The 12,142-nt window shown below is 35.7% G+C and overlaps 1 protein-coding gene across 1 annotated transcript in view; it reads left to right on the forward strand.

The window, feature by feature from the left end:
* Window positions 1–12,142, forward strand: part of LAMA2 (laminin, alpha 2) — a gene marked incomplete at its 5' end in the record, with an annotated part of 294,647 nt that overhangs the window by 237,639 nt on the left and 44,866 nt on the right. Inside the window, 6 exon segments of the mRNA XM_009319128.1 lie at window positions 533–715; window positions 2,362–2,367; window positions 3,437–3,591; window positions 4,927–5,070; window positions 5,980–6,113; window positions 11,722–11,881. Of these exon segments, the coding sequence (XP_009317403.1) occupies window positions 533–715; window positions 2,362–2,367; window positions 3,437–3,591; window positions 4,927–5,070; window positions 5,980–6,113; window positions 11,722–11,881 (782 nt within the window).

A 12,142-nucleotide genomic window follows, 5' to 3' on the forward strand; every position in this document is an offset into this window, starting at 1 on the left:
TCTTCCAACCTTAATGATTCTATGATTCTATGTCTATGGATGTATGTGATTAATTCAGTCAATGAACCCTTGGTCTCCTGTTTCACAAGGTTATTTGTCACAGTTTCAGCTGAAACACATGGAGTTAGATTTCTGTACTCTGTACATCAGAACATTGGAAGTCCTATTTCTATTACAAGTATCAAATGTTATATCTGACACTTGATCAGAGGTTAACCAGTGAGTCAACAGCAACAACAAAATTGCAGAAAAATTTACCTAATAAAAATTATTTGTCTTTTACATACAAATGGAGCTGGAGCATTTTCTCTTCTTCAGGTGCATTTCATGTCTCAAAAAAGATATAAAGGGCCAGCTTCTGCAATCCACGCTTACAATTAGTAATGTCTTACTACATGTGAAGTAGGAGCTCTCAAAGAACTACACAACACAATTTAAGATGGTAGAATTTTGACCCAACTTTATTCTTAAGATGTGTGAAGGAAACTTCTCTACTCTAGGCAATCATTTCATGATCCTTTTCTACCTACAGATACAGCTATAAAGGTACAGGCAGCCAAAGACAAAGCAAGACAAGCCAACGATACTGCAGATGACATCCTGGCCCAGATTAAAGACCTCAACCAGAATCTCCTGGGCTTGAGAAACAACTACAGTAAACTTGCAGACGATGTAGCAAAAACAAATGCTGTTGTGAAGGATCCTATCAAGAACAGTAAGATCTTTTTTGGGTTGTTTGGTGGTCGGTTTTTTTTCAGTTTGTGGTTTTAATTTCACATCTCAAAATCAAACAGACAGTCCAGAATTTCACTCATGTAGCATTACTGCAGTACACTGGGATAAAAGGAATCTCTATCACTTCTATTTTCTGGACTTCATATGTAAAAAGAATTTTAAATTTTAAGAACTGTTGCTGGTAGTTGGAAAAAAAGCTAATGTGAGCAGGATGAACTAATGTGAGTGGCTAGATTTATTCTGCAGACTACTTCTTAAAGTACTTAGGAGGTGAATAATCAAAGATTCTGACTGGCAATTCACCCCTTGATTCTAGCAAAATTCCATGCACTAACCCTGTCTTCAGTCAGTCAGATAATCAGTTCTGGGAGAAATGCATGACTTCTTTCACATACATTACTATTTTTGGTAGAACACTGAAGATACTTGAGAAGAAAGAGAAAAAGGAGATTCTGGGAATGGTCTTTCGTATGCTTTGTTTTCCTGACAGTGAATTCTGTTATCAAATGTGGCAATTGCTTTAGCATTTTCACTTTGGTTATGATGGATAAAATTGAATTCTAAATTACAACACATTTTATGGTACATTACTAGAACATATCATATAGGAATATACAGCCAGGGCTGACCACAAAACCAGAGTGTCTTTACAAAATTACTGAAGGACTAATTTCTCAGCTGACCTGGGCTCCCCAGATTGTCATCACCTTGATGAAGCTGGGCACCTAAAAACATCCAGTTTAGGACATTGTCATTCTTGTTCTATGGATGAATACCCTTTTCAAATTGTAGCTGTACCAGTGAAAGAAGTTAATCCCAATGGCTGTTTGTCACTGCCTGCCTATTGCAAGTTCCTGATCCTTTATCAGCTGAGACGTGTGTGAGCCCCAGGTATACTCCCCATCAGGCAGACTGATCCATCCTAGTTTAGACAATATGAAAAGTAGTTATTGATTGAAATAACTATAATGTAACTGTGGTTAGATTATGACCGGTTATGGAACAAGCAGATCTATGAGGTAATGACCTCTGGCAGGGTAGTGATGAACAATTGAGAAGTGGCCTAAAAGCAGTAATTTCTTGGCACGGGTGGATCTAGACTAGGCCATCTGTCCCAGCCCAAGTATTTTAAGACTATGTGTACGTTAGCATTTGAGTTGAGATCAGGAGCGATAATTTAGAAGTGAATCTCTTGATTGTCCCCAGTCACCATTACTTGGTTCACATTGAGGAGTGGTCTTAACACTTGCAAACTCCTTCATGTCAGATAAAGCTTAACTGGAAGATGTTATCCAGAAGTACACTTTTACCACTCTCCAACTGCTAGTGGATACTCAGATTACAGAACGAGATTAAAGTAAACGCAGAGTAAACCACTCCAAATGTATATAGTGAGTATGTTGGCACTCACGACTACCTGCTAAAGTAGACATAGCCTCTCTCGTATGTCAAAATTCAGGCTCTGAATTCTCATTATACAGATATGCAATATATAAAAGGTAATAATTTTTTCTAGACTAATCCTGTCCCTTAATTTACTTTACATTTGTGTTTAGATCTTCAAAACATTTTCTTACGTTATCTTCTGTTTTTTCTCTTTTCTTTGTCTCCATATCTTGCCTACAGAAATCAGTACGTACGTTTTCTTTCTTGCTGCTTTTCTTGTGCCTTTTCCAGTAAACGATGATTCACTGCTTACCACCAAAGCTTCTGCATGGTGCTCTACATTTCACATTCATTGAATAGTTAAATAGTTACTTTTTGAAAGCTCTGAGATAAAGTGACTTGGTTACTATTTTCACTTACATGAAACCTTAAGAAGCATCTGGAAGGTTTGATATCAGTGTCTGGGCAACTATTCAAAAACTAGATATCCAGACTTTCATGCTTTATATTATTATTATTATTATTATTATTTTAATTCAATATACATTCTTCTGGTAAATGCAGGTTTATCCCTTTAAGTGTCATCCACACAAACCCATACCCTCATGCTAGCGAAGTGTTGCAATCCTTAGATCTGCTGATGAATTGTCAAAGATAGGACATTGTTCACTGGTTGTACGTTGAGAGGTAAAAAAGTCATTTGAAGCTTAAAAAAAAAAGAGAGAAAAAATATCCTTATGAAATTATTAAGTTGACCTGAAAAAAAGAAAATATTTGCAGTGTACTGCCACTGTTTTTCAATCTGCTTTCAGTACACATACAGAATTTTAAACTTGTGACCAGAATAAAGCCTTTTTCTAGTTGTGGCCATTATAGTTAATTCAAGAATTAACTTGAAGTTAATTCTAACCCTGTTTCAGAAATTACTAATGGAAACTAACCAGTTTTCATTAATCCAGCATTTTTCTTCAAAATTGGAGTTTAAAAAAAAAGAAAGTAAATATTTTATTCATAAGCATATTTTGCTACAGGAAATGTTTTCCATTAGTATCACCCTGACGTGAAGCACAGTTAATGCTTCAAAATCCTGCTTTAACACCTGTGTTTGCTACTATTGCTACTTTAACTTGATTCTAAATATTCTTAAATTATCTTATTCTGTTCAGGTAGCTTCCTGGTCTGTGTGTACCTCATAGTGGCATACACAATCACCTGAGTATTGTGTATGCAGAATTTTCTTGGATTTTATTATCGCAATGTATAATTACTCTCTGACACTATTCTCTGAAACTCTGCCTTGTTCTTTCTTATGAAGTTGCTGATGCAGATTCCAGTATTAAAACCCTAGAAAAGGAAGCAGATCGCCTGCTAGATAAAATCAAGCCAATCAAAGAACTTCAGGATAACTTAGGGAAAAACATTTCTCAGATAAAAGAGCTGATAAACCAAGCTCGGAAGCAAGCCAATTCGGTAAGCCCTCTTTCTCAGTAAGATGACCTTTTGAGTATTGATGGGATTTTATTGTCTACTTTTCTATTTCCTTTCCACAGGATGAATCCTTTCTAATTCTAAACACGTGTAAAGAGAGCAAATAATGGAGTATAATTTCTCACATAAACAGAGAATATTCTGATGATTTTCACTCTGTGTCTTCTTTCTTCCTTTAAAACATGCCCTTGTTAAATGGATAACATCTGTAGGAATGTATCTGGAAAGGTTATTATTTAAGAAGTATTGTGGATGGTAGTACAGCAGAAGAGTCACAACGTCATTGATTTTTTTGTGAAAACCAAAATATTTTTCTGCCTCAGTGCTGATATTAAGCCCCTGATTTCATTTCATAGAACTTACATTACCTGAGAATGACACCATCTCAAACTCATTGAAATTGCTGAGTGTATTTGCTTTTCCCATATTCTTGACTTTCTTTGTCCAGTAGCAGTTCTGAGGACTCGAACTTGAGTTAAGAATATATTTCTAGTCCATTTAATGGGTTTGGAGTCCATCTCCCTGACACAGTAATACTCTAAACTCGAGGATCATCTGGTTAACACTAAGGTTATTCAGCTTGTGACCTAATGTAGCAAAGGAAAAAAATTCTTGAAGATGGTACTTACATAAACTTGTCTAGCTGGATTTAAATACCATTGTACTGTCATTATGTCTATGCTGGCATTATGAAAGCAAACAGTGTACCGTTTTTATCTGTGCTCAGAGCCTGAGGAAACTCGCACACATAGCCAAATGTGTATGTCACTCAGCTGTGAAAATGAAACTTCGTTATGAATACCAACTCCATTAGGGGCTATGTAAAAGCAGTGATAGACACAACTGTTGTTTTAAAAATAATTGTTAAAAGGTATCTTAAATTGGCATAATCATATATATCACAAGGAAAAAATAGATCATCCTGTCTATCCGATAGCAATGTGCTGTGATCCCTTCAGGAGTGCTGCTTATTTTCCTGGCTGCATATTCTACTTATAGACTATCTCTATGGCTAGAATTCCACTGCTGCTTGCAGTAGACCAGTATATAATCTAGCTATTTTTAATCCATACAGTTCATCCTTTCAAATCTGAATGCCAGAAAGAGTTTTATTTCCTTCTAATAAACAATCCCAGAAAGAAAATTCCATTTCTACCTCCTGTGCATATCCAAGCAATTCCCTGGTACATGTAACACAGAAATGGGAAGGAAGAAAAAAAAAAGTACAGTATTCTTATAATTATTTGGAAGCATCTAAAGTTATTTCTGGAATAATAAGCAGTAAACGGAATTCTTTCTGCTATGCTTTTTTTGAAGATCAAAGTGTCCGTGTCCTCTGGAGGCAATTGTATTCGCACATACAGACCAGAAATAAAGAAGGGAACATACAACACTGTCATTGTCAATGTGAAGACTGCAGTTGCTGACAATCTGCTTTTTTACCTTGGAAGTGCCAAGTTTGTAAGTCTGTCTCCTGCTTTTCATGTCAGGGTTGCTCGATCAAATCAGACTACTGACAAATACAGATGAGAAAAGCTTTTTTTTTCCTCCTAGAGGCTTCAAAGCAGTAGTAGAGGGCCTAAGATAATCTAGACATTTACTGTCTTTGGTATTAATATAGGGACTGCTAAAATATGACCAGCAAATATTTTTTAATATTTTTTTATTTAAACTAGATGTGAAATGGGAGACTTGTACATGGACTACATTAGAGCTTTAAAATTCACAGTGCAACTGGGGTAATTTTTGTGTTGGTTGTGGGTTTTCCCTTGGGAATGAAGTAACTAATCATCTTGCATCTGTCAAAGCTCCTATTTATTGTAATTTTAAGTCAAGACTACAATTCCAAGCATAATAATGATGAATTATTCCATTTCCCATGAGCCCTATAGCAGACAGACTTCTAGAATAATCAATAAAAATTTAGTAAATGGGAAAAGTTTCTAACATTTTGAACTGTATATTTTATTTACCTAATATAAAATGAAGAGGCTAGATGGCATGATGTATTAGCCTAGAATCCTGACATCTTTCTGCTATCCAATGGATGTTTTACAAACAACGTTACTCTGAGTTAAATCCTTCTCTTGATGGCTACAATATTAACATTTCTGTAAGTCTGGCAGCCATTTACTGCATATCAGTGACAGAAGTCATTTGCCATCTTTGGCTTCAGATTCCTTGTTTGAACCAACAAAAGCAGGGAAAAGAGAATCTCATTTTAGATCACTGTGAGAATTAATGTTCATAGTTTACTGTCTATATATGGGTTTCCGATGCCTCATTAGACCTTCTGAAATGTGAAGAGTTCTGGAAAACTTCCTTTGATTAAAGAATGAGATTGCTTCTATTTTCATATTTTACATGTAGACTGACTTCTTGGCCATAGAGATGCGCAAAGGCAAGGTGAGCTTCCTGTGGGATGTGGGATCTGGTGTTGGACGGGTAGAGTATCCAGATCTGACCATTGATGATGGGTTTTGGTACCGGATTGAAGCCTCTAGGCAAGTATATGTTTCACTTCCAAGATTTGGTTCCTAAAGAAAAAATAGTCACATTTAACAAGTTCTGCTTCTAATCCACTGTCCTCAAGTTGGCATACCTCAGGTTTACATGGAAATGTTTACTACATTTGAAACATGGATTTTTTAAAAGAAGGTGATGTTATAAATATGAGAAATTCTAGTCTGGTTTAATGAAAGCTTTTGAACCTACATCCAGTAGTGCCAAAATTGTATACAGTACAATTACTATTGAAATGTGAATTGTTCTGTGTCAAGAATTTATTTTCATCACATATTTCCCCTCTAGCATCAACAATCTATGACTGCTTATATTCCCTTCTGTTTATCTACCACTCTATCGATTCTCTTCTTCAACTAGCTTCCTTTTAAAATCAGTTACAGGTTTTGGCACTCAAACAGATAACTACTATTCTTTTCTCCTTGAATTTCAAAGAGGAGCAGCTTTTCTGAATTTCTGGTCTTGATACAGTACTGCAGATGAATGGTCTGTCATACACCAGTATCTTGATTCTTACTCAAAATGCCTTTTCCATAGGCAGAATGTCTCTTCAAACTGGAGATATTTAAAAATATATAGTTTATGAAAACTCAAGGATGAAATATTCTGGAAAGATAAACTATACTTTGCAATTTGAAATCAGCTGTTGAATGCTTTTGAACTTTAGAAATATAGATACCTTAATATCCAAATCTCACATTTGTTAGTTGAAGCTTATACCTTCCATTCAAATAGCAAACACATGACATATGGTGTAGTAATTACAGCATAAGGTTTACATAACTTTATATCCTTTATCTTCTACTTCTGAACAGATCTTAGTAATTTAGATAACATCATCTGTATTGCAATTTGATATGAAGCTGAGTAATTCCTCCTGCATCATTACAGTTAATTTCACATAGTATTAAACATAGAACCGATAATATAGTCAGAAAATGAGGGAAAGAAAGAGAAGAAAACAAAGCACTCCAATTCTGGTTACCTCCATAGCTCTCAGAGGAGGAAATGGCATCCAGTTTAAATAATTCAGTGAAATCACAGAAATGAGCCATTCAGAGCAGAGAATTAAATAAAATTATGGCACCGTCTCCAGAAGCTGGCTTAATGAAACCTTATTGCTAGGAAAATACAAACTGGGGTACGATGTGAATTGTTGAAATCTTCACCAGTTCATATTATGCATACTAAAATAGCTTTGTGGCACAGTAATGCCAGACTTGCATTTACAAGAAAGCTGTTTCAGCAGAATATGGAGCCAGGACATGGTATAAAAATTCACACATCCTACAAAAGCGCATTGCCTATTAAGCTGTTTGTTCTGGATATATAGGGTGTGCATGCCATTAGTTTTGAACAAACTGCTGGATCAGCAATTTAGAACAATTACAGCTGCACAAATCTGAAGTACAGAGCAGTGTTTAGGAGAATTACATTGCAGAGATATTAGTTGGATTTGTGGGATTAAGATGAAGAGCTCGGGACTGATTTTGCATTCTTAAGGCAGACTTCATAAATCACATACCTACTGAAGATTCTTCAACTTTGAACATTTTAGTCCATTTGATAACTCTCCTCTGACTCGCTTCATAAGCTGTTGGAGTGTTCTACTCATTTCATTCCCTCACCTTTTTTCCTCCAAATTTTTGCTCAGTTCCAGCCACAGACTTTTTCAGCAACCTGGCAGAGCTGCCTGAACAGCTGGAGCAGGGCATCCACTTAGAATGGGGACATAAGATGAAATTCTGGCCTTGCTGAATTTTGCCGTAGATTTCAGTGGTGACAGGCATTGACACACAATAATAATGATACGGTATGTTTAAAGGTTGATAGCAGTTATTAATCAAGGATCCCAAAGGGCCTTAAAAAGAGGAGATGTGGTGGCACAGAGGGTGTGAAATTCTGAAGGTCACTCAGCATACTGAATGAAATCTAAATATTAAAAAGCTGACTGTTGAGTAATGATCAGAGATGTTCAGTTCAGTTAACGTCTGTGCCAAAATTTCCAGTGTGTTAAGACTAAATTGATAATTACTACATCTGTTTTCCAGGGACGCTTTTAATTTTCATCACCTTTTTATTTAAAGCATGCTAATACTTTGCATTTTATTGTATATGCAGAGGTTATCATGGAAATATTTTAATTTTTTTTTATGGAATATCATGGAAATATTTTAATTTTTTTTTATGGAATTGAAGTAAAATTTGCTTATTCCTATAGGAATTCCCTATACCTTGATGGTACAGGAATTTAATATATGTCACCTACAGAGTTACTTACCTGCTTACAGAGGCAAATCTGATCGGCATCAAGAACTGCAATCAATCAGAGTATCAATTAACAAAGGAAAATCTGGCATAACAGTATGTGACAAAATTATTTAAAGCAGGTTTGCAACATGCAAACGATGTCAATTTTGTGAAACAGTCAAATGGATGACAATATTTTTGAGACTTGCTAGATCAGTGAAACAATGTCACTTGACTTCAGCAGGCCTCAGGAGCAGGACCTGATTAGTTGTGATTTTAATCGTGTGATTTAAGTATTACCTTTATTTTAATTGCCAATGACAGAGTTTAAACAGCACCCTTCCTTTGAGGACAAAGGACACTTGAATCACAGGTTCACTGTAGACACATCCAGCCCAGCCCACAAGAATTCAGTTTTAAACTAATGTGGCAAATCTAAGCCATACTTTCCAATGAAGATTTTCTGTGCTTTCAAGGTGTCAAGGAGCAGAGATTTCTACATGGAATTTTGTAATCTAATGTTGATGACTTGCAAAAGTCATCTAATTTACATCATGCATCTCCTAAAGAGCAAACCCTGCATGCATGGCATTACGTACATTTTTCGGATGATGAGCCACAAAGTGCTGATACGTCGTCTATAATCCACCAGTTTTGCAAGAACTGACTATCACTAGAACAATATCTTCTAACCTGATGACTTGTCATGCACAGGACAGTTTGCTGTCAAGTTAGCCAAGTTCTTTCTTCAAGCTCAGTTGTCCTCCCTAAATAAGAGAGAATTATTTATGGAAGAGACTCCATTGTTAGCATTTCAGTGTGTTGGAAGATGAAACACATCTGTGCTATTTGTGACATATTAGACACCCTAAAAAGTGTCAGTCTGCTCAGTGACTTCTGCATTATTGCCCTTGGATGTTTTTAAACTGGAATCTTGATTTCAGCACAACATAGATGGAAAGTGCCAATGATTTTCTTTCAGAGAGCATCAAACTTACGCAGTTTAAAAAAAAGCCTTTAGCAGCTGTTAGTCTTTCAACAATTACTACATTGAGAACTTTTATCCTTTAAAGGGCTTCACATCAATAAACCTTCTGAAAAAAATAAAGTAAAAATTTGGAATTTCTGCTGCATAGAAATGTATAGCTATCTACGTAGCATTCAGTTGATTTTGGAATAAAAGGTAAAATATTGTCATTAAAAGGAAATTAAAAAAAAATCCTTTAGAGTAATGTGGATGGCTTTAGCCAACTTCTTTAAAATGATTTGGAGCAACTACGTGTTTGCATACCCCAGAGGTCACTTAGGAGATTCCCTGGGAAACTGAGAGTCCCATCCATGTGGTTTCCAGAGCTGCCGGATTAAGGTAAGGGTGGGTAATTGAAGAGCTCCAGTGTTTTTTTGCAAATAGGTATTTTTCGCATTGAAAGCCTTGAGGATCCCTGACTGCAAAGCAGGCAAGATGGCATAGATCTACAGAGGTATTCCCCATTGATTGGAAACCCTCAAAATTGCTTTGCAACCCTGCTTCACAGTTCAGGAGAAATTTATCAAAACTGAAATGTCTCAACTAAATCTTTTTTTTTTTTTTTTTTTTTTTTTTTTTTTTTTTTTTTTTTTTTTTTAATTTAAGTGACTTCTTTAATTTAAGTGACTTCTTTCCAGTTCTATGTTATTTCATAAGAACTCTCAACTCGTTCTGGTTTTTGGGTTATAGGTTTTGAGCCAAAGGAATTTCTGAAGAGTGTTTTTTAGACATAAAATGAATAGTCTTACAGGATTTTTCCACCCTCTAGAGCCCTGGTCCAGTAAACTTTCTAAATCCAGGAATTCTGTAAGTACAGGATAGCAATGTCTTCATTTAGCTTACTCAGTAGCCTAAGTTATGCAGTCTTCCTTGCTGTGCTCCAAATGTAAGTTCTTCAGGTAAAGCTTCATTTAACAGAAATTACAGTTCTTCCTGAAACGTATGCTTTTAACTTTTAGTTTGCTTGTTACTTCAATACCTCAAGCCAATCTTTTTTTTTTTTCAAATTAGACAAAAAGGATTTTTGTATCTTTGCATGCAGCAAAGTTCAGGACTTTAGAAAATCAAAGGAACTTTTTTTTTTTTTTTTTACTTTCTGGCTGTGTCTTGACGATATCTTGATAGGATGAGTATGTAACTTTTCATCTAGAAAAGCTACATGTGGAAATTTTTGATGAATTTTATCACCCCTATTTAATCGGCTTCCTTCCTTTCCCTAGAAACCTTTTTCACAAATACAGATATTAAATCTGTTTTCTGAGAAAAATTCGTTTTGTCTAGCTTGTGAATAGGCACCAAGTAATTTTTAGAGGCTAATCAGGTAGCCAGCGAAATACTGTTCGCAATCTAAAAACTGGGTGGCCCCATATGAAATTATTTGTGTTGATTATGGTCCATCTGTCTGGGAGGAACCACTAATTCATGGTGTGACTATAAATACCTAATAGTTTACTTCTATTAGGTAACTAGTAAGCTTTCCATGGAAAACTACTATCCTTACTGCTGTAAGTGAAAGTAATGTTAAGCAAATGATTGCAAAGGATTCAAAATTATTCAGGTTTCCTTGAAATACCTTTCTATACACCTGAAAGACTAGGAGGAATCATCTCTCTCCACATTCTGTTCCTTCTATTGTAAAAATGTCAGCAAACCCTTTCCATGCTAGTTACTACATTAATATAACCTAAGGAGTAGAAAACGAACTGCTGCAGAAACTATTAACAAACAGTAAATTTTTCTGTTGTTGTTGTTACCATCAATATTGGATATGGTTCAGAGGACAATGAGGTGCCATCCTTAAACATAATGGAGTTTGTGCCTGTTTGATAAGCAACCGGAGAGCTCCACTGCAGAAAATGCAAACTCTGTGCATCACAGTGGAGCAAACTGAAGTACTTTATCACATGATCATTCATTTCCGTTCAAATATAATCTAATAAACCTTCTGCAATTCAGAAATTTAATTTGGAACCTTGCCTGCATCATTTGTTACGTCAAAAAACAATTACTTAACACTAATTTCATGACAATAATTTAAAAAATACAACTTGTTTTAGTCAATGAAAGTTCCACTTCATCTGTATAGTGAATTTTGTTCAAAAAGGACATTGAGGTGAGAAAAAAAAACCTGGTTCTGTGATCATGTCTTTAACTTATGCAGGCATAAGAGCCTATTCATTTGTATCAAAATGGAACATAATCAAATCAGTAATACATGCCTCTATTATAAGATGCCATCTAAAATAGACTTTTCCTATGTTTGGTTTAACTACTGACTCTGTATGCTTAAATTATTTTGTTAAAATCTCTAGGACTGGGAAAAATGGCACAATATCAGTGCGAGCTCTGGATGGTCCTAAAGCCAGCATTGTGCCAGCCACATTCAGTGCTGTCTCTCCACCTGGATATACCATTCTGGATGTAGATGCTAATGCCGTGCTCTTTGTTGGTGGTTTAACCGAAAAAATAAAGGTAATGTCTCGTCTGGTGCTCCTGCATTAACTGGCTCTTTATGTGGACAATTTTCATTATTGCTTAGAGTAGAAATAGTAAACTTTAATACGCTGGCGTCATTGTAGTAGGTGCTTTAGTAGCAAAGAGTACACCTGCACTCTTGAAGGATTCTTAGGATTTGCCTAGACACGTAGGTGCACAGATCTGAAGTTTCTCTGCCCGTGCTGTTAACTATTTCTAATCAGAAGCCTGGTGGCTGGCTGTATGGATGCAGCATTT

The sequence above is a fragment of the Pygoscelis adeliae genome, unplaced genomic scaffold (assembly GCF_000699105.1).
Source record: "Pygoscelis adeliae isolate BGI_AS28 unplaced genomic scaffold, ASM69910v1 Scaffold172, whole genome shotgun sequence".
NCBI classification, from domain to species: Eukaryota; Metazoa; Chordata; class Aves; order Sphenisciformes; family Spheniscidae; genus Pygoscelis; species Pygoscelis adeliae.